This window comes from Parasteatoda tepidariorum, chromosome 2 (assembly GCF_982258835.1).
Source record: "Parasteatoda tepidariorum strain Cologne lab strain chromosome 2, Ptep-v5.0, whole genome shotgun sequence".
NCBI lineage: Eukaryota > Metazoa > Arthropoda > Arachnida > Araneae > Theridiidae > Parasteatoda > Parasteatoda tepidariorum.
The window spans coordinates 94,338,127-94,362,913 of record NC_141756.1 but is presented as its reverse complement, the minus strand read 5'-3'; the positions used below and the strand labels follow the sequence as shown (position 1 = coordinate 94,362,913).

The following is a 24,787-nucleotide window of genomic DNA, read 5'->3' as shown; positions in this document are numbered from 1 at the left end:
ATTGTAGAGTAGATAAAAATCTAGCCAGTTTAAAGAAAAATGTTTGAATTTTTATTTTTAAATTAAATATTCATATTATAGAGTTATACATAGTGCATATTATTTTTCTATTTCTCTTTACTTCTAGGTACAATTTAAATGAATCACTAACCAATTGTTTGCAACTTAAAACTGGATAAATAAATAGAATCCTATAAATATAATTTTTACCTTATAAGCTCATATGTCTCTCCTAATAGAGGATTGAATGGTTTTCCTAATCTGTCCCAATTTGATGCAACAGAAGCACAAGCAAATGCAGCAACATACTACAAAATTTAAAAACAACCAAATTTTTATAAGAATATAACCTCCTTTTAAATAAACAAATAAAAACTAAATAAAAAATAAAACATTAATTATAAGTGAAATAAAACAATATTATAAGTCAAATAAAACAACTATTCATGTAGACTAACAACTATTCAAATATAAAATAGAGTTTTTAAACCAAAAGTATTGTTATAAAATGTTTTAAGTAGCAGCAATGGTTGTGGACAAACCTTTAGTTAAGAGCAACATATCAAGTGGGAAACTTTGAAAGAGAATTGCAATAGAAATATTAATAAGTTTTCTCACAACCAGCTGCAAGTTTCTTCCAACCAAAAATGTTAAAAATATTAAATCATAAAATTATATAATTTTTATCCTTTCAATTTGTATAATTTATAGCTTCTATCACTAAAAAGACACACTAAAATATACTGATATAGAATAATACTTAGAATTAGTTTGCGTAAAAATTAAATACTAAAATACTTTTAAAAGTAATTCAACATACTAAAAATAAGCTTTATACTATAATTTTTTAATTTCAGTTTTTTAGCTAATTTTTCAAATATGATACAATACATATAAATATAAAAGATATGATAAATACACAGTATTCAACTATAATACTGAAAATTTTTATAGCATTAGTCTCCTGATAAAAAAAAAAATTTTAAAAAAAATGATGAATTACAAAAATTCCAAATTATATTTGATCGAATTAAATTTGCCTAGAATGAAATGTGAAATATAGTATCAGAGCTATTATTAACTTAAAGTGCCACGAAGAAAAAATAAGTATAATTAAATAATGTGATACATTGCTCACTACGTAAATGTTGGGGGAAAAAAAGACCTGATTATTTCATTGAATGCCATTTGGTTATTTAGGATATAATTAAACTGATACAATTATTAAACAATAATAAATTACTATAATAATTAAACATGATAATAAAATTACAATGCTAATTTAAAAAATACTTTTCAAATTTAAAGTTTATGTGATAAAACTGCCATACTTTAAGGGTTAGATTAAATTTAGTGTATAGTTTTATTAAGAAATCATGGTTCAGCTGTATTGTGCCAAGTTCAAATAATCTTATGTACAGTTAATCATGGTAATAATCATGGTTTTTAGTGTACCCTACCACAGGAATAATCATGGTAACAGTTTTATAAACTAAGCTCGATACACAAACAAAAACAGAATAAATAATCAAAATAAATAATAATTACTACTCTCAAGAAATTGCGCTATGTGAAATAGGTAACTACATTAAAAACACCATAATTAAAGGAGAAAAGCTGAAACCCCTTTATTGCCCCCGAAGTTTAGTGCCATAGCAAAAACTTATGACACTACATAGTTATTTTTTTAAAAAAAGTATAATATTTAAAAATTTAACTTACCTCCATTCTTTCTACAGGACTATCAGAATTATTTGCTTTTTCAAGAAGATCACTATATTCCATGTTTTCTGCTAACCTCTGTAGAAAGCTTATAGGCTCATTAAAAACAATGGGCATAGTAATCTTTGAGAGTTCCTGTTTATAGAAAAATAACTCTAATGTAAGCAAATGAATAATTTAGGAACAATACAAACAGTTATGAATTTTTTTAAAAAGTTATCAAACCTTGCCAATACATTGCTTTAATATACTCCAAACACTAAAATCATTTCTTGAAAATTGTGGCACTGGTAAAGTCAACCTGTAATGAAATATTCAAATTTACAGGGGCAAAACATTTTTTTTTTTTTTTTTGCAGTTTGTCAAGATTTATCAATAAAACATAAAAGAAAAAAGTAAGGTTATTTTACTAACAAAGTTTTTAATATTTGATAAATTTATACTTTTTTTCAAAGATAGTAAATAAAAATAAAATTTGATGTTTTTAATTAAAATCGAATTATGGTTCTAGATAATAGGGGATAATTTCTAGGAGATAATTTGCACATTCTAGGAGGTAATTTGTATATTCAAGACATAGTCATTATTTTAGTATTAACACATCACATTTATCAACAAATTTTGTGGAAATTTTTTTCAGAACGAATTTATATTCGTATTCTTGTGACGATGTACCTTTTTTTTATTAAGTTATTTTCTTTTGTTCTATAAAATCTATGTAAAACAAAGCAAAATATTTTTAAATATTGTCAAGATTATAATACTATGAAAGTACACAGATATCTTTAAATGATTTGAAAAGATTCTCAGCCACATGCATAGTCCACAACAAAAAATTTAATTTTGTTGTATGTATGTAAGAATAAAATATTGAAGGCAGATGTGTGTGTGAAAACAATTATATTTTTAAAAGTGTAGTATGAAGAAAAAAAAAGAGTCTAATATTGTTGGATATGCAAAATATTCATAATGGTTTTATTTGGATATCTAAAATATTAAGTTCAAGTTTGCCTCACAATGTTCAACTTTTTAAACAATAGATTAATATTGAGAGAATTGTAGAGGTTAGAAATTATATTATATCTAGATATACTGTAATTTAACAACTAAAAAAATATATACTCAAAGAGCAATATCAATCTAAATTTAAATCAATAAAGCTTTCATATTTATGTTTTACTTATTGAACTCTTTAAATTAATAAGCGAATTTATTAGGTTATAGCATAATCATACTCTTTTTGTCATGTACAGTTGTTGAAGCATCTAAATTAGCTATCTACAATAAATTTTTAGTACCATCTTCAATTCTACACACACATCTTTTTTTCCTTTATTTGGTATCCTACCGCTATTTTTCACAAAATACTTCTGGCACTTGAAACATTTTTATTACCAATCATTCTTTAGATTTCTCTATATAAAAAAGGAACTCTACAGAGTATTTCATTCAATTTTGTCTTGAAAAACAGAGTAAAAAAAAAAGCAGAAAAGGATTGCCTGTTGGTTACTATGAAGGATGAATACCTATAAGACTCAAAGCTAAGCATTCTTATAAGAGCCCATAGTAAGCAAGAGGATCATGGAGTTTAAGGCTCCTGATATCAAAGAATGATAGTGGCAATTTTGGACATCAACATAGGCAAAATTAAAAAAAACTTGCTACTGGCCAATTGTAGCCTTTTTCAAAGCAGAAATTTCTGAAAATATGTGGCCACTTTTTTTGAAAATACAAAAATTAAATCAATTAGAGAAAATGCTGAAATTAAAATTTAAGGCAATTCTTCTGAAACACTTCTCAAAATAAGGAAAACATTACAAATTTCATTTCAAAATGTCAGAAAAATTTTAAGAAACAAGCATAAATTAAAATAATTTTCAGAATAAGATGTGTTCTAGACAAAAAAAGTGGCAGTTGCCAAATAATTTTGTAATCACCTGTTTTTAAATCAAGTTGCCCTGTGTTCAGTGGCGATCCTTAATTTCTTCCTATTTTTAATTCCCTAAACAGACCGTTACATACTGATCTAAAGCTAGGTGGGCTTAAAGCCATCATTAGGGCTTTAACCAGTGCGTCAATCTGGCTTTATTAATGAGATTAATGTAACAGTTAATTACCTTCCCCATTTGGATGGTTCGGAGTTTTTGAGGCTATCAGATGAAACAGAAAATGATGCAAAATACCCAGTTGTTTCACTTGGTACTGCTGTATCTGAATTTGATATGGTGTCATCATCATTTTTATCTTTGACAGAAGACGGATAATCTACAAGAAATAGAAAAAAAAAAAATGAAACTTTTAGGCAAAAATTTATAAACATAAATATGGTATAACATATCAGCTTAAATACGACAAATGATGCTTTTGACTATTTGATATTAGAGGGACAGCTAGATAAATTGAAACTGAAGCTCACTAAATTATTAAAAATATACAAGTGGGCGACCTTTGTGCCAAAATACAAACTAAAGGCAAACAACGTTAAAGAGCACAAAAATATTTGTAAAATACAGACAGCTGTTTCGGATGCTCAAAGGGCAACCTTCATCAGTGCAACAGAAAGAAATGAGAAGGGGGAATTTTTTTTTTTAAATATTTTTTTTTCTTTCTCATTTCTTTCTGTTGCACTGATGAAGGTTGCCCTTTGAGCATCCGAAACAGCTGTCTGTATTTTACAAATATTTTTGTGCTCTTTAACGGTGTTTGCCTTTAGTTTGCACTAAAATATTGTAAGGAGGTGCTCAGACCTCTTCAAGCCATAGAGTTGAAATGAAAATATGATGCATAAGAGGTGCTCAGACCTCTTCAAGCTATAGAGTTGAAATGAAAATATGATGCATAAGAGGTGCTCAGACCTCTTCAAGCCATAGAGTTGAAATGAAAATATGATGCATAAGAGGTGCTCAGACCTCTTCAAGCCATAGAGTTGAAATGAAAATATGATGCATAAGAGGTGCTCAGACCTCTTCAAGCCATAGAGTTGAAATGAAAATATAATGCATAAGAAATAAATTATAAGCAAACTAGAAAAGTCTTGTAAGTTCTGTAAACAAACTATACAAAATGGGCGCCATTGCCGCTCATATATCTCCCTCAATTAGACATTTAAAACAGTCTTTCCCAGTATTTCAGACATAGAAAAGTTTCGATTTGAATCATAGTTTTGAAATTAACTAAGCTAAAAACAAGCTAGGAATTTTTTTTTTTTTAAATAATAATTTGGTAGATATTTAAAAGGTGGCAGATATTTTTAAAATTTCTTTTTCACATGAGAAATTTTTAGAACTATTATAACTCAGTATAATTATATAGTTTCCTACAAAAATAGAATGTAACACATGCCGTATATAATTGAGACTGTAAGTAAATAATTGTAAAATAATGTTAGTGAAAAATAGCATTGACTTTAAATTATGTCTTAAAATTATAAATAAGATTTACATATAAACATCACATATATAGGCAAGAAAACATCAATTTATGTAATTCTGAAAATGGATTAAAATATACAACAGTTAAACACAAAAGCAGCAAATTTAAAATTTATCATAAAATATTAACAGAGTTGGATTTAGGTATGATGAGGCCTGGGGCTGATGTATAATGGCTGGTCATTCAACATTACAAAATTTGCCCAAACGTATCACTATTTAGAAATATTAAAAAATATTTTATGAAATCAAATTCAAGTTAAACTTGTTTTATAGAAATTTAAAATGAAAAAAGCTTCTTAAAATTTTTTAATTTATTTCAAAAATAATTACGCTAAACATTAAAATTTAATTAAATGTCCAAGTTAGCAAAAGCAACATGTTTGAAATAATAAATGTTACACAGTAGTAAGAACTATCAAACACACAAATTTTTAAAACCATAAGACAAATTAGAACTTTCCATTTTAACTAAACTTGCTAAATTTTTGTCAACCAAACAAGGCCAGGAATATGGCAGGGGAAAAGTGGGTATATTTCCTCTTCAATGATTAGAAATTTCTAACAGTTAGTTCCCTCAATATTTCAGACAAATAAAGGAAATTTTCATGAGTTATCATCAAATTAAATTCTTTAAAGCTAAAAACAAGAAAGAGATAAAATAATTAATCTTTTTGCAGGTATTTAGCACGTTTAAGAATTTTTAAGCTTGGAATTTAGAGAACTATTTTATGTAATTTTATTTAATTTTCTTCAAAAAAAAATTGGGTTCTTGTGAGACTCAATTACAGCAAATCAATTAGAAAAATCCAGGACTTGTGGCTTGAAGCAAAACAAAATGGATAAAATTAAGGAGTTGGATGAAGGGTATTGAAGGAAATAACATGCCCATATTTAATTTTTATGTATCTTAAGAATTTTACATTGAAAATACATTTTTAATAATTCTAAGGAAAGAGTAAAATACTATGCTTGAAAATATCTAATAAATTTTATAAAAAAATTACATGAATAAATTTTACCTTAATAAATTTTAGAACCTCCTTGTGGGGCCCTGAAAAATTTGGGGGTCTGGGACAACAGCCTAACTAGCCCCCCCCCTTAATCTGGTACTGATTAAACAACATTAAAAAATGGTATATTAGAAAAACTATTAAGAATAGAAACATTGATTTAGTTAATGAAATTAGTTCACAAATGGTAAGTAATGAATTTAGTTCACAAATGAAATAAAAACCATAATTTTTCTTTATTTTAAAAATTTTGTTAAATATATCAATTGAATAATACTTGATAACATTATTACATTTTTTTAGAAATTCATATTTGCACTAACAGTATTCGTTTGACACCAGTAATAATTTAAATTTATACAGTTTCGATCACTAACATTTAATATCAAATATCAATAGCATTAAATAGCATAAAATATCAAATAATTCAATTGGAAACAATAAATCCAAATTTCTTATAATATTATAAAGATTCTAAAATTTAACCTAATAATTTTCTAACTTAAACTGACAACAACTTCAAAGTTTAATGAAGTAAATATAAGTTTTTTGTTTATTTCAGAATTATTAATATTATTAAAAAACAAAGTTGTGAAAACAATATAAATCAATTCCCGAATTTGTAAAAAAAAAAAAAAAAAAAAAAAAAAAAAAAAAATATACAAACATTTTTTCATGTTTTCTATGAATGAATAAGTCTTAAGTTATGAAAATAAAAGAAAAGAAAAGAAAATGAAATCAAAACAAAAACAAATTTCTCGGTCTATTTCATTTTACGCACCTGGCAACGGTCTGTAATTAGTCGACTGGTAACTTCGTCGTTTTTCACTGTCTTTCTTCTCGTGCATCTCGTTGTATTTTACTCTGTGCGACGTAAAGTATTCTGTGATGGCCTTCATCACAATACAGGATTCACTCTTATTAATCGACCTTTCACACTTATAAAAAAAAAACTTTCTTCTTCTATCTCTTTTAGAGGTCAAATTACGATAAATGACGAGGCTAACACTAGTTGAGCATATGGAGAAGGGAAACGGAAAACGAACGCACGGAATAAAAAAATAAATCGAAATGACTACTCGCGCAATTTGTTTGGCGAGATCGGAGGGTTGCTATCGTAGCGATTTTGTCTCTTAAAAAAAAAAAACGATTCTAATTTATCCATTCGTGTCATATGTCTGACAGATATGCAGGTAAACGAGAGAATTTTTTTCCCGCTTTTCTCTTTTAACAATCCAAACTTAAAACAAAGCAAGAAGAATTGTGATTGTGTGGGATAGTTGTGAATTTATATATCATTTTTAAACGATTTCATGTTTATAACTATAGTTGAAGGATATTTGTTTTTGAAATATTCCAGATCTATAAGACTGTTTACGCTTAATCTAAAGCTTTTCTTTATTTTTTCGGAAGAAAAATTATTACGAAATAATAAAGTTACCGTCTGCAGTTTTTAAATTTCTCCAAGACATTGACGAACTCACGCTTAGATTCAGTTTTTACTAATAAGTTTGAATTTGATTCAAAACATGTTAGAGAATAATATAAATATTACATGTTTTTATTTATAATGTGTGACTCGTATAATTCGACTCAGATATAATTCATGTAGAAAACCAAAAACTGGCGTTTTCAGTGACGTACAAAGAAGGGGGAAAGGTGCAAGGGAAAACACTAAGGAGACTAAAACCTTAAATCTATTATTCTTATATTAAATTTAGCAATAGATAAATATCTCGCTCAAACAAAATATATTATAAATAATAAACTATAATTTTCAAACGAATTAATAATAAAATTTCTAGTCATAAAAATTTAAACAGACTTTTACATTTAAGAAGAAAAAAAAAATTCTTGTTTTAAATAAATATATTAGAAATTCCTATAGAAGAAATTCCACACATATTTACATAAAAATGTATTTAAAATATGGATTTAAATTATTATACATATCCTTCCATAAATTGCTTTTTTTTTAATAAAATGTATTTTTGCCCCCTTTTGACTAACTATTTCAAGAGCTCCCGGGATCCACAGATTTCTGCACTCCACTGGTGTTCTCTCTAATCCTCCCTTCCCCCACAAAATGCATTTTGTCAAAAAAATAAACAAACTTCATTGAACAATGCTTGAAATAAATAATAGCACAACTCTCTAATCCCACAGCAGTGTCAATATTAAAATTTTCGCAAAGCTAAGGTTGCAGGACGCAAAAATTTTTGGCACTCTGAATTAATTTTATCCATATGAAAAATTTTAAAATTACGTTTTAAATTCTACACAAATTATATAAGATTGCAGAACAACGATTTTAAACTCAAAGTATTTTATTTCCCATTTTGCTTATGATATTTTATTCTAAAGATAATTAAAAATAATAACGAAAATGCATTTTATTTAATTGTTTGCAGAATATAAAAAAAATGCATCTTTTTCGTGGTTAAATTGAAAAAAGAAAATAAAAGAATGCACGTCTTAGACGTCTGGTGGTTTAAAATTAGTTCAACACTTTTCTAATGAAATGTTAGAATGCAGTTTAACGGACTCATTAAGTATTAGAAGAAAAAATGAAGAATAAAATGAAAACAATTTTGAGTTTTTACTTTCATAAACTGAAAACATTACTCTGGTTTGGCGTTGGCTTAAGTTGCAGATTCGAGTTCACGTGACTGTACGCGTATTAATACATAGAGATGGAAATGTATATTCAACAACTATACGTATTGATTACTGATAATAAAAGAAATAATGCTCGATTTGCTGACAATTTAGCCTTATTCTGAAAGTTTCCTTTCACGCAAGCATGAGAAACATTAAAACATCGATAAATCAAATGTACATAATTTTCCTTTTAGTAAATAAGCAGCAAGTTTGAAGATAATTGTAATTTAATTCAAAGCAGAACACGCAAAGCTACTGCATTCTAGTTTTGCTAGTTTCTAATGGCCATCTAAATCAAGAACCTAAAGCTAACTTTAGTTTTCAATAATAGATTTTAAAAAAAATTACATAATTTTACATTTTTTTAGTATTTTTTCTCTAGTAGTACTAATTAACATTTAGTACATTTATTTTTCTGTAGTTACACGAAGATTATTTTTCGTAGAACTGTTTGTATAGTAATAATAAAAAGAAAATTTTATTTGTATTTAATTTTTTTTCTTAAATAACAGAACAAGCTACAATATTATTAAACTGTAGAAATATAAAAAATTAGAATTCTTACAATTATAGAAGACATTGCTAGAACAATAAATTATAGTTGGGGTGTAAAATTTTTTTTCATTAAAAAAGTTAAAAATAAAATATAAATTACAAATTGAAAAATAAAATTACAAAAATATATAAAATAAAAAAAATTTAACTTAAATTTTAATTTTCCGTTTGAGTTTATCGTAATCCCTTAATAATAATCCCTTAATAATAATCCCATAATAATAATCCCATAATAAATTTATAATCCCGAAAATTTTTTGTAAAATTCAGCGAAGCTAGTATTCTTGCTAAGTTTAATGTAGTTATTTTTTTGTAGTTAAGAAAATTATTTTTTTTTTTTACTGTTCCTAATAATATTAAAAACAAAACAAAAAATTTTTTTTTTCATTCTCTAAATAACTTCACTAAATAATAAAACAAGCTACAATATCATTAAATTGTAAGAATGTTAATAATCAGAATCTTTTATAATATATAAATAATCACAAAAAAATATTAAAGGATAATTAAAAATTGTAACAAAACTAATTACAAAACATTTATTGGGATTCAATTTTTCCCTAAATAATAAAACAAGCTATAATGCCATTAAATTGTAGGGTTATTAAGAAATATAATTCTTTAAAATACAGAAAGTGTTGCTAGAACAAATTAATTCATGCCTATACCAAAATGTTTGATTTTTATCTCCTAATTACGAAAAAAATTAAAAGGGTTATTTACAAATTGAAATTGTACAAGGTTAATAATTAAATAGCCATTAAAAATTGGAGAATTATAATTTCATAGCTTTTATCAGTTTTTCGAAATCACATAATCAACATTAAAATCCAAAGAAATTAAGTAAAATTCGTAACGAATTCTAGAAATTTCTCGATTTCACTGTTTAAAGGCAAGAGGTAAACTGGAAACAAATTATAAAAACTTTGTTGAACAGAACAGATAGTTGAGAGGAAAATAAGTAAGAGTATGATGTAGAAGTTAATTTATAAAAAAAAGAAAAAAAAGATCGGATGATAAATTATAGCAGATAATGTCACTTATCTGATATTCTCTTTTCCTTTTATTAAACAATACATGTTGCAGTTTTAAGACTAATTATTAATTTCCTTCAAGCAATTTAAAACATCTATTAAAAAATTCTGGCATGAAATCTTTAGTGTGTAATGAAGTCACGTTAAAAATAAAGTTTAAAATTTAAAAAAAAAAGGCATTTGAAAATTTAAATAAATTACGTCGTTATTTGCAAAAAATTGGAACATATTCATAGGTTAATAACATAAAATAAATTAACATGATTATAAGAAGGGAATTTTTATTTTGTGTTTTTTTTTAAATTTAAAACAAAATTACATATTAACAGATTGTTACTCATTTACTCCCACGAAAGCTAACAATAGAAAATGCAGTAAACAGTTATTAGAATTAAATCAAACATATGTAAATAATATATAAATTTACAGCTTAAAACTTATTTGTAATTCGCAGACGTAATTATACATAATTAAATAAAACGCAATAGGTGGGTTTTCATTCTTGTGTGTTAAAAAAAAAAAAAAAAAAAAATTAGAATTTTTTTTCTTCCTAAGAAAAATCTGTTAACATGTTTGGTAAATTGTCATTTTCCGTAGTTTTTTTTTCTTTCTTTTTAAGCTTTTCGTAATCCTATTGTCCAAAATGAATTCTGAAAAAATGAAGAAAAATTCATCTTAGGGGGTCGTGTTCATGGTCATTCATCTACACATATATATTCATTTACTTACTAAATGTATGGATTTACAAAATGTATGGGTATGAGTAACAACGTCACGAGTCATCTTTTTTCCAAAGGTGGCATTTTTGCATCAAACTGTTACTTAGTATTGTTCACTAATAGGTACTAAGATTTTTTTTAAAACTTCGTTTAAATGGCAACACACAGGAACTTATTGCCTGTATAGCAATAATGGTGTGTATTTTTTTAATTGAAAAACTCTTCTGAACAATTTCAAACTGAGGCTTATTATCCTTTATACTGGCTCGATCCCTGCGTTTATGTTAGTAAGGATGAAATATTCAAACTGCTGTAGATGTATCAGAAAAGACAAAGTGGCGGAAGGTTAAAACTAAATAATAAAAAACTTTTTCTCACGCATCTCTCTCTTTCATAACTTGCTTTATTGATGGTGTTTAAAAAAACTAGACGATTAACAAAAATTATAGGAGATGACGTTCTCTGCGATTTTCATTTGCCTGTGTATGAATAACGCTTAGCCGATTGCGATGGAACTGTTACTACTATCAGTTATACATATGTTTATTTAGATTGTATCTGCTTAAACAAATAATTATTTTTACGTGAATTTATCTATCTGTATTATATTTTTTGAAGTATAAACGATTTTCTCGTTTGAAACATATTTTATGTTATATCATGAGACTTAATATCGGCTTTTAACAACTGTCTCATTCACGCATTAATATGCCCTGCCAAAAAGAAAAAAAAAAAAAAAAAAAAAAAAAAAGAGCCTACCAACTGTTACGGAATTTCCGTAGTTTCAAAAAATATTTTGCCTTGTTTTTAAACTAACGGCTTAATATTTTTATAAACTAGAATTAAGTTCTGATTAAAACTCTGTTTTAAAAATTGCTGCTTTAGTTCCTTATTACCATTTTAAAAAAAATTTCCCAGGAAAACCTTAAATTTTGGGAGATATATGACGATAGATGAAAAACAATATGAAAGAAGCTGCAGTACTTATTTATTAATATCAATGTGTGTATATATTGCTTTCATACCATTTAAGTTTTTTTTTTTTGAAAAAAAAGAAGCACTGAACGACCCTTGGTTAATGGCAAAAGTAATGCTGAAAAGAAACTAACTTCACAGTTGTTCTAAATAAATATATGATTTCACTCAGAGCTGTAATATATTTACGACTATATCATCTTGACATACTTACATTGTTATTTAAACATTCTAATCCAAACATTTATATGAGTTTATTGTCAATGTTTAGGTTTAAATAAAAGCCATTACTATAGTGTTTCTAGAAATTTCTGAAGATGCACTTGCATAATTTTATGTAGATTACAATCTAGAGTTTCATAGTAAAACAAATACTAGCTTACTGCTAGTTTGCAAGGTAAATTTGGATTGAAGACAGTTTCTCCTTATTCATGGAAAGTAATTCGTTTCTAATGAGGTTCACAATTTACAATCGATAACTTGATCCTTTTCCTTAATTTTTATATAAAATAAGATAAATTTAGAAAAAAAATTGCGGTTACAGGTTACCCATTGGCAAAATGGTAGCTGTCGAATTTTTTTTTTACCCTCTTTATTTTTGATATTTACCTGAATTAGTATTGAAAACGATCCAGTTTGAACTGTAGGTTAGAATTTCTGATTATTAATTAAAACAAAACAAAAATATTGTTCAAATGATTAAATTCTCTTTCATTCATAACTCAAGAAGTATTAATGGGATCTCTCTGAACCCATATCTCAAAAATAAACTCACTAACTTAAGGCATAACAAAATTTAAAGTGAAAAAAAGAATTGCAAAAAAATTATCAAACAGCAGCGGTCTCCATAGCAACGCATGCAATGACGAGGCATGTGCACTGTTTACTATTACTCTTGAACACAGTTGAAAAGTGTGATGACGTCCAAATAAGGGGCACACGCCATCATCACCAAAACAACACCCATTTTGCCAATAAGTAAAAATCAATAAAGATTTTTTATTTGGTAGTCAATGGCAGGTATAGTACTGAACTTCAGAAAACAAATGGGGATTAGAAAATTCACAGAGCAAGTTGAGAAATGGATATTTTCACAAATTTAATATAAATTTATAACGTATAAATCCGTATGTATTCATTTATGTGCATTATAATTTCTGTTTTGAAAAAAATTTCCGCTTAAAAAGGGATCCTGAGTTGGTTTAAGAAGATCTAGTCTAGATGACTTAATCGCCAAAATATAATTCGTTTTGTTTTTCGAAATTTGTTTTTAAATACTGGTTTATGAAGATTAAAATGAAAATATTGACATTGTAAACTATTTATGTGCAGTTAAAAATTATTACGAAACTGATTACTTAAGAACAGGTGTAGAGGAAAACGTCCAGGAAATAGTAAATATTATTATTTCTAATACAATGATTTACTTTTTACTGTTGCAGTGAGAGATAATCAAATGGCTTTAAAAGAATCCATTTTGATGCTACATAATTTTCGTTGTTTTTGCATTATGAATTAGATGACTTCATCATCATATCTATAATTCATGTGATTTGTCATAAAAGGATTTTAAACCGAATAATTAGTTAATGTAATAAAGTTTGTTGGAAATTAAAAATAAGTAAATAACAATAAGTTAATATTAAATTAATTAGCATAATAGATAGTTTTGAACAGACGTAACCAGCGTGAAGAAAGTTTCCAAAATCAGGAAGAATTTTATTGAATTATGTATTAAGAGTAAAGTTTAAAGGCGCAAGAACCCGAATCGACTATACTGCTCCAAAGTTAAACATTTTGTACTCTAGGTAAGTTGATCACACGGTGTTGCTTAAAATCTTAGGTGATTTATTATAAAAATACGCCATAAACAATGATGGGAAACATTTTGAACCATAACCCAATTAAACGTTCGTAAAGGGAAAACAACTATTTCATCTATACTATCAAAAAAATTTTTTTATCACTCCATCAGAAAACTACTATTAAAAGCGAGACGTTTTGTACATCTATACACTCAAAACTACGAAATCGTACAGTAATGTATAAAAGTATTTGGTGAGCATATTTAAGTTTATGGAATTAAAATTGATTAATATAATTCATTTAAAATTACTTTGCGTGTTCTTTTTTTAATTTAAGTTCGGTAGAGTTGCATCTTTGCAAATTTTCATAAAGTAGGGGTGAGGGGGGCACATGTGAACAGGGGGCACATGTGAACATGGTATGTTTTACCTATATGATTTGAAATAAAAAATCTCGAAAAATTTTCAATTGATGGCAGTACTAGTCCTACTTCTCTGAAAAACTTTCAGAGCAATGAGACATTTTGTTGGTCTATTCTGACAATTTCTTTGTATCAGCTGGTGTTGCATATATTATAATCGCTCGCTTCTCCAAGTGAAAGCATAATATAAATCAACTAATAAACTAAAATTAACTATTGCAGATCATTATATGAACATTCAGGTAAGTTTATGACAATTATTCTTTTTTTTTACTCAATTAAAAGTTCATTATTTTTCAAGTTAGGTTTAAGAAGGATGATGGGGGCACTTGTGAACAAAACATCTGGGGCAGATGTGAACAGTTCACACGTGCCCCTACATAGTATTAAGATTATTATCCTCATGATATTATAAGTTTAAAAAATATGTATGCATTTAAAATTATCATTATTTAATTTTCCATAATTAATTTATTAATTTTTCCTTTAAAAAAATTTTTTTTTTATTAAATGGTTGATCGCGCATCACGCATATTAACTGATACACCTGAGAAAATAGAATTGTTAAAGCTACAAATGAAAAGATAGAAAAAATGAAAAAAAAGCATGAAAGAGTATTAGAGAAGAAAGAAAAAGGCCCATTACAACACCCGTGGAACATGAAGTTGCGAAAAACCCAATTACGGATAAATTATTGTACAGCTGAAAAATTATTTTCTTATTGACAGTACTGTTGTACAATTTAAATTCACATAGTAAGCTACGACCCCCTCAGTATAATGCGTATCTATATCTGTTATATTAAAGATTTTTTTTCTTTGAAATATGATGATTGCTTTGTGTTTTTAATTTTGTTCATATGTGCCCCAGGCCTGTTCACATGTGCCCCCAATAGGGGCACATGTGAACAATTGAAGTCATTTTTCTAAAATATTATAAAGTAAAGAAATATTTTATTGAAAAATCTCAAAAAATTCCACAAGACAAAGAAAATACTATTTAAACATATGGACTTTTTTACTGTGAAAAATTTATGATATTTTTCGAAAAGTGAAGAAATAAAAAAATTTGCTCACATGTGCCCCCCTCTCCCCTACTATTAAGAAATTTATTATTATGAGCGTTGCTTTTCAGGAAGAACAATTCTGGCAATGCGTAGTTTGTCTTATTTATAACGTCTCTGGTTTTTGTGTAGAGATGTAGGAAAACTTGTTAAGGGAAAAAGATTCTAGAGAGTGGATTGGAAGATAAAGAAGTCGAAATGAAAAATGCATCATCGATACAAAAATTCTGCCTTAATTGGGTATACTATAGCCTACGTCACAGGTTGTGTTATTCCTACTAAATTTAATCCATGAACGGCATTTTCTGCGAGCCTAACTTCAAGCTACAAATAAACAAACGAAGTGTTTGATCGTTTAAATAGCTGCTCGCCAGACTTTATTGCATTATAAAGAAAAGTAATTGATATTCGATTTTTGATTAATAATTGATTTATGTGGATAGTGGCATAGAATTTAGCATTGCGTCATGGTAAATGTTATTCCTACTAAGTGGAAGTAGTTGTGTTTTTTTTATATTATACCCAATTAGTCATATCTGAAACAGTTCTAAAAAAGTCGTCTGACCCACAAATGCACTAATTTATTGCTTGTGTTAGCCAATACAAAAATGTTTCAAAGGATTTTTACATCTGCCAATCGTCACGAAGCAAAAATGTGTGCGAAACAATCTTGGGATTTGTAATATTTGTATTTAAAAAAATATTGCTATATTCTTAAAAAAAAAAATCCTTGATAAACATTTTATTAATCGATTGCGAACGATATTAAATAAATGAGACGTTTTATAGACAGCCATTAAAGAATACACGTTGGCAGGTGAAATTCGATTATCAAGGATAAACAGCAAGTGTTCGTTTTACTAAAATACAAGAATTTCGTTTCAAAACCAAACAGAAATATACCAGCATAGCAAGATAATCAAATCTTTACTTCAAATTCGAGTTAAAATTGAACGTAATGTTTCATACATTTTATTAATAACTAAGTTTCGTTAAAATGATAACATGGGCCATTTTATAATGGGCTCATGACAAAATCACCTAATAAGGAAAATTTTACTATGACCTCTATGTGGTCTTTTGATAAGGGGATAAATCACCATTTTTGCATTATCACTTATTTTGATCATCAACTTTAATAGAGAATCATCTGTTAAAATGAATTCTTCCTCAGTCATGGAAAAAAAAAAGAAAACATTAATAAATATTTGTCATGAGTATAACACCTGCGCCAAAATGTAAACAGAATACCCGTGACTACGAATTGCATTATTTAGAAAGGAATAATTTTTATTAGCATAATTTTTCATTGATTTTGGTCAGGATGGTTAAATTAATGATTATTTATGAGAAATTTTAACTCTAGTCAATTTAAAGAACCAAAAAAGAAAAATAGGTAACATTCAAGGTTTTAAAAATTATTCGTGAGATCGGCTTAGTAATGCCACAGAATTCCAATTTTGTTGCTATCGAACAGTGTACAAACAGGTTATTTTTATTTAATTTATTTACTTTGTTTAAAATTATTTAGGGTTTAAATTAAGGTTGGCATATTTTAAATCAATATTTAAATAACTTAATGTTTTCGAAAAAAATCAGAAAAAAGTATGATTTTAGTCTAAAATATTTTAAATAGAGTACAATTTACGATTATTAATACACACACTTCAGGTTGCAATGTTTTTAAAAGTCTGATGTCATTGATATTAAAAATTTTATCAAGAAAAATGTTCTAAATAGACAATTGAATGGGGGAAAAAAAGGAGATAGAGATTAAATGTGAATTCAAGTGCCGTGAAGCTTTTAATTTTCCATAAGCTTTACATAAAATAATTGGGCTGGAAAAATTGAAAATTCCAAACACGAACATAATTAATAAAATAACATTAAAATAAGAAGCTAAAATTATTTACTTTTGCTGGAAAGTTTATTTTTATCATTTTTAAAAAATAGAAAGATTAACAACAAAAAGAATTTTTTTTCCCTCTCGTCAGCAAATTTATGAACTGAACTTTAATCTTGCAACCACCTACAATGTTGTTACAACATTGTATACGACTCACTGTTCTAAAAACTATCAGATAAGATTAACCGTCAACTAATTTCGTAACATTTAATATCTTGAGCAAATCTGAGTTCTAAGAATAAATTTACCGTGCAATGATATTCATTTCATTCGTTTAACTTATCTTTTATGCATCAACTGATCAGTCTAAACATCAATCATTTTTATTGAAGATCATATTATATGTTAGCACATAATACGAATATATTACATAATTTGTTACTTTTAGTATAATTTATGATAAAAGCATAAAATATTTAAATATTAAATAAATAATCCCAAGAAATTGAAGCAGTAAGATATTACCTGATTAAAAAACTTCTTTCGCTTCAAAAATATATTCGGGTGACAAGTTTTGAGAATGGGAGCCTATTTATTAAGCGCTTGAAACATGTCGACTGCTATTTATATATTTTTTGAAGTGAATGAAGTTTTTATATCAGGTAATAATTAAATGAATTCGAAGTATTTTTTTAAGCTTTTATTTTATATTTCTGAGGAGGTTGAGTTTCCTTTTCTAATTCTATTTAATTTTATTTTCATTAAGAATCTTAAATTTTTTTTTTTAAATTGAATTACTAAAAGTTAATTACACTATTAAATTTTATTTAGAAAATGACTCAAATAACGATCGTGTCAAGAGAGATAATTTTTACTTGTAACAGAAAATAAAGGAATATTTGAAAAAACTCACTCCCTAAATTAACAATTTTGTTATAGGCTCTATGATTTTAGTTTTCAAAGAAATTTCTTTTATAAGCGGTCATATACATTAGTTGATAACTTAACAATTACAACTAACGATATTTTAGATGATGGCTTAGCAAATTTAGATTACAAAAATTCTCAGCCGCAATGGCTTAGGGGATAGAGTGCTCGACCGGGTTCGAATCCCAGTCGATACGAATTCCGGCTTGCACCGACCACAGTGCTGATGTGAAATATCCACAGAGATAGACGGATCATGGGTTAGAGTTAGAGTCCCCTTGCCGTCAGGCTAACAGTGGGAGGTTCTCGTGGTCTTCCTCTCCATGTAAAGCAAATACGGGTTAGCTCCATCAAAAAGTCCTCCACGAAGGCAAATTTGTCTCAATACTCGATCCAGGAGTTCCCTTTTCTTCTGGATTGGGTTCAAAATTGCGAGTCTACGGAGTTGAACATTAGTAGCCGTAAACCCATAAAATTGGGTCGGCTGTTCAACGACGGTTATAAAATAAATAAATTCTAAAATTAAATTTATGCAATATGTGAATACCACGGTATTTTTCGCTCAGGAAATTCTATCTCAATTGAATAAATGGTTTATTATAACCATTTAATGTATATTATTATTATTATAATAAATGGTTTATTATATTACAAACCAGGGCTGTGGGTAACCAGAGTCTAGGGAAAAATTTACAGCAAATTGGAATCCGTCTCGAAAAAATTTGCTTGACTCAGATTTCTGTTAGTTAAAACTTGTCAAGTCCTTAGGTTAAAAGAAAAGATTTTTGATGTTACGAAAATTATTTAGACCATTACTTATAACAGTGTGAATTTCTCAAATGAATATCAATGACAATTATTTAAGTTATAACTTATCACAAACTTAATTTATCATATTTGAACGTTTCTGTGAGCCTATGATTGATCTATTGAGTTATTGCTTTGATTGAATATTAATTATAAATTATTATTAAGTTAATTATTACTGAATCAGAAACTCAAAACCAATTTTGTTTAACTAAGACGAAAGTTTAATTAAAATGATGAGCAAATGAATATGATGTACTGTTTGTAATAAGTTCATGAATATTCACTATAAACAATCTTGTTGTAATATCATTTTCATATATGTACCAGTGCGTGAGATACTGATATCAAGCCATTTTCTTATAATGGTTTTACATAATTTCAATAATTTGTACAAATAAATCAATTAAAATTAATTTTTTTAATTTTGAAAATTTTAAACAAGTTACATAGTTATTGCATAATTTTTTTTAGGAATTTTATAATTGTGTACAAATTTATTATTATGAACTGTATAAGAAGAAAGTAAAATTAATAGCGTAAATAAAGAGAATAAACAACTTATTACATCATGCAGTTTATCCCTTTCATGCAGATAAGACACCAGTGTCCCATTTATATACAGTATTTCTTTTCTGACGCTCTCATTACAAGTAAAAATATATTTCGATATTGCTTAATTATAAAAAAAAAAAACAGCCAAATATTCGCAAAAACATTTTTTATATTAACAGAATTAAAATATATAATCCAAAAAAAAGTAGTTCGAAGAAATTTTTTTTTTTTATTCATTTTCAAAAATTTATCAATAATTGATTTTGTAAATCGCTGATGAATAACTGTTTCTCTTAGATCGAAATTGCTGCAAATAAATGCAAATTTGAAAAATTATTGTTTGGAAGTGAACCATGTTAGGAAGATTTTACCTTTAACCCTTTGACGCAGATGGGACACCGGGTTCCCCAATAAATATTTTTTAATAACATTCTAATTACAAATAAAAATTCAGTTTCGTACTTTTTAATTATAAAAAAAAAAAACACTGTTCAATAGTTACAAAATTTTTTTTTTGATTATAGGAATTATATACTTTTACTAAAATATAAAATTTTTTTTTAAAAAAAGAAGAAAAAACTTGGAAGAAACAAATTTTTTTTCCCTTCATATTTTAAAATGTATCAATAATTGATTTTGTAAATTAAAAAAATTTCAATGATGGATAACTGTTTCTCTTAGATCTAAATAACTGCTGTGTTTGTGTTTGAGCTGTGTTTGACAGGTTTTATCCTTAAAGCAGAAAAAGACACTTGTGTTTCAGGCCGTATTTCACAACCATAAATTATTAAAATGCTGAATATAATATTTTTCGTTTCTTTTTTTTTTTTTTTTTTTTACCTAAATGAATACAAAATACTGAAAAAATTATTAAAAATACGTTTAATAAAAATTCTAAGTCAAAGCGTTAAAGCAGGAAAAGAAAAACGGTATTTCGTAACCATAAATTATTAAAATGCTGAATATAATATTTTTCATTTATTTTGATCTAAATTATAACAAAATAAAAATAAAAAATTTGAAAGATATGTTTAATAAAAATTTTGCGTTAAGGTTAAAAGGGATAAAAAATATGACCCCTTTTACTATGTTTTTTATTTTTTAATAGTTAAAGATTACAACATTCATTAACAAAAATAACTTCACATTGTAATTTGACTCAAAGCAGTCATACTACACTACACTTAAGGGGGAGGGGGAAACACTTAATAGGTCACAGTATCATGAAAAATGCCATTGGATCAATGAAAAGAAACTTGTTGAATCAATTTATTTTCTATTTATAACTGATGTTATTGTTGAGTATTTACTCTTATGTGATTATCAACTCAGACGGAAAGGATCAGAAGGCCTCTAAGGCTAATCTTGACACAGAACCTCACTATATTATTGGCAGATAAAAATGAAAACAAAACTATAAAAAAACAAGTTTCCCTAAAGTTGTCGACATGTTTTTCTTCTTTTAAGTAATGAAACTATATAATCGTGATTTCGAAAATAATATTTTAACAAACCTCTGCTTCTTCTAAAATAAATACAGTTATAAAAATGAAAAGAAAAGAAAACTACAGATCCTATTTATTCCGTGGGGGAGGTGACAAATTTATAAATAGTTTTTTATTTTATTTTGTAAAATAAATTGAATCTATATAATGATTTTGTATTCGAAGCTGCTAAATCGTACACATGAAAAAAAAAAGAAAAAAAATTGGAATTAAAAAAATATCAACTTTACACCATAGGAAATAATAGTTTATTATTATTATTTTTGTTGATATTTAGGGAGAGAGCTACCATTTTACAAAATTAAGTTTTAAAAGTTCTTCCGATATTGGACTTCAATGTGTGAGACATTTTAAAAAATTTTAAAGTTTTTTTTTTAAATTAGTGAGTTATTTTATAGTTACCGATAAAGCATTAGTGAACAGCTTAATAAAAAATAGTTATATTTAAAACAGAACATAAGTATTTTTATTCAAACTAAAGCAGTTACCATACTTTTATTAGTTAGGTCCAAAATTTGGACAAGGAATAAAGATCAAAATTTCTGTTGAGTTTGGGACAACCCTTATGAAATTTATGAATAAATCGTCAACTTTGCAATTATATTTTATACCCTGATATGAAGTGTCGTTAAACAATAGAAAAATCCCTCTAAAAAATTCAAACAAATTAGTAAATACACTGGTTATCATAAATTAAGGAAAAATCACAAAAATAGCGATAACTCTTTCAAAAGTAAGCCAAACCGTGCAAAATTTGCATATGTTGTCCACTAAGAGTAGCTGAGTAAAATTGCAATATGCAAATTAGTGGCGCTGCACTCGGCTTACGTCATCTGCCTGGAGCATAAAAGTCCAAGTTTGAGAGAAAGCACACAAATTTTACTGTGATTGCGACATTGAAAATCTGAGATAGCCAATTCGTAATAATGACCTCTAGGCATCATTTGCCTGAAGAACTACGATGGAGAGCCATCGGGAGACTAGAGGCAGGGCAGAGTCAATCAGAAGTGGCCAGATGGCTAAATGTGAGTCCATCTGTGGTTCATAGACTTTGGAGGCAATTTCAAACCACAGATTCGGCATCTAGGAGGTTCAGTCAAGGACGGCCAACTGTTACGACCAGTGCCGATGACCGATATTTGACATTAAGTGCACGCAGGAATAGAACCGCTACTCCGACACATCTTAGATCCTCTCTTGCTGCAGCCACCGGAAGGTTGGTGTCAACGTCAACTGTGCGCAGAAGGCTCCACGAAGGTGGTCTGTATGCGAGACGACCAGCCATTTGCGTGCCGCTCACATCACGCCATAGGAGAGACCGTTTGCAGTGGGCCCGACAACATGTCCACTGGACGTCAGATCAATGGAGGCCTGTTCTCTTTACGGATGAGTCCAGGTTTAGTCTAGAAAGTGACAGTAGACGTTATTTGATATGGAGAGAACCTGGGACCCGTTATCATCCATCAAACATCCGTGAAAGAGATGCATACGGAAGAGGCAGTGTCTGTGTTTGGGGAGGCATATCCTTAGGAGGGCGCACATACCTCCATGTCTTTCCAAGGGGAACCGTGAATGCTCAGGTTTATCGAGACAACATCCTTGATGCTTATGTGCGCCCATATGCCGGGGCAATTGGTGATTGCTTCCTGTTACAGGACGATAATGCAAGACCACACAGAGCTCGCATTGTTGATGATTATCTTCAACAGGAAACAATTACTCGCATGGAGTGGCCAGCTCGATCCCCGGACTTGAATCCTATCGAGCACGTTTGGGATGCTCTAGGGAGGCGTGTATCTGCCATCAATCCGCCCCCTCAGACCCTTGCCACGCTTGCAACTGCTTTACAAGAGCAATGGCTCTCACTTCCTATTGAACTGATAGACCGCATAATTGAAAGCATCACACATCGCTGTTTGTGCTGTATTGCTTCTAGAGGCAATCATATTCCATATTAAAGGTACTTTTTCTATTGCAAACCGATACTTCCAATTTGTTTATTTTATACATGTGCTAATTTCTATACTACTATTAATGTCTGATAATTTCTTTTTATGTTGTTTAATACCTTACTATGTGTTGTATATTGTGGGTAAGTTTCATAAAATTCCATGTGTAATTTCTTGAGTTATCGCGATTTTTGTGAATTTTCCTTAATTTATGATAACCAGTGTTTAAGTATTTTTACAATGGGATACCTGCATGTGAAGAAGTGTGGATATCTCGATTTTGATTGGTTGTTGAAGTGGCATTTGTTTACGTTGGCAAATGTTCTTTCTGTTCTTTTCGAGTAAGCCAAGTCCGTCAAGTATCAATTCTCTTAAGTGACACATACTTAACTCTTTCACAAAGATTCGTTCTCAAAGATTTAAATTCCTTCACTATATATTTACACAGAGACTTAACACAGAGACAGGCACAAAGCCATGAGGAACATAAACAAACTAATTATGCATCGAAGTTGCCAGGTACGCAAAACAAAAATATATCACGGTTACAATAAAATACATAAACAAATAATAAATCTAAGTTAAAAAAGTAGACGTGAAAGAATTATATTTCAACTAATTCGATGTGCGATACAGCTCTGTATTGAATTAACTTAGCGTGAATTAACATTCCATCTCATGTCGAGAAACTTTACTCAACTTTAATACGCCATTTTGCAGATAAAGATTAACGAGCGCTGACGTCATAGGTCACATGTGTGAGTATGGGAGGTCTTCTTGAAGTGCAAGTACCCAAATGCATTTGATTTATTTAATGCAGAAAATTAATTGATAAATAATTAAAAGGACACTTTTCTGCTCAACATTGCAGCAATTGCCTTAGAGTCACGCAGTGGCGTGAGAGAAGGTTAAGTAAGTAAATGCCCAGGATCAATTCTTATAGATCAGAAACAAGGAGTGTAATCACTCAAAAAGGAAAAGAAAGAAAAAAAAACTAATACAATTAAGAAAACATTGGAATGATACGTTTGTAGAAACCAAAGACCATATTTTGAATTCATTTTTCATATAAACATAAGGGAAAATCAATCTATGGTAAAAATTTATATCTCCAACAAAATATTTTTTTCATTTGAGAAAAAAAAAAAGATTAGGTGATTTTTCTCTTAACGACCTAAAATTTCATTATTATCGCAGTCCTGATAACTACATGCTATTTTTAAAATATGACAGTAAGATAATTTTAGATCAAAATACAAATAATTATATTATTAATATGGATAACACGTAGGAAAGAATAGAGAGTTTATCGTTTTGAAATAAATTCATGGCCCCTATTGGGTTAACTTTGACTGTAAATTATATTTTCTTCATAAAATCACGAATAATACAAATAATTATAAAGTTTTAGTGTTTTTCGATTTCTTTGAATGGAAATCCTCCAGACATCTAGCCCGTATTGGCTAAATGTCTGGGGTTGTTGTCACCCCCCCTGGTCCCCATTTATCTGCGAATAGAGAATATAGCTGGAATATGAAAAATAAAATAAGAAAAGGCTTCACTATTAAGAAAACGCTACATACATATTATCACTAATACAATTTAAAATGAACAAATACTTTAGAATAACTTACATTCTAAAACTAAGGCCTGTGTCCTCATAGTGTAATTATAGTGCCGTTTATAGACACGTTAAGTTAAGGGTTTTCAAAAGGATAAATGAAAAATTGAAAATTTTATTCTGAACTTAGTTCCCCTAACTACTTTAAATTATGCTTGTAATCTGAAAAAGATTAAA

The 24,787-nt window shown here is 28.0% G+C and overlaps 1 protein-coding gene across 2 annotated transcripts in view; it reads right to left on the bottom strand.

Moving 5' to 3' along the window:
- Positions 1-24,787, bottom strand: part of LOC107444361 (oxysterol-binding protein-related protein 1) — a 65,283-nt gene that overhangs the window by 12,407 nt on the left and 28,089 nt on the right. For both annotated transcript variants that reach the window (XM_016058475.5, XM_043047983.3), the window contains exons 15-18: positions 3,840-3,987; positions 1,948-2,023; positions 1,723-1,857; positions 211-308 (exon numbers count right to left, since the gene is read on the bottom strand). In XM_016058475.5, coding sequence (XP_015913961.2) covers positions 211-308; positions 1,723-1,857; positions 1,948-2,023; positions 3,840-3,987 — 457 coding nt within the window. The remainder of the gene's footprint in view (positions 1-210; positions 309-1,722; positions 1,858-1,947; positions 2,024-3,839; positions 3,988-24,787) is intronic.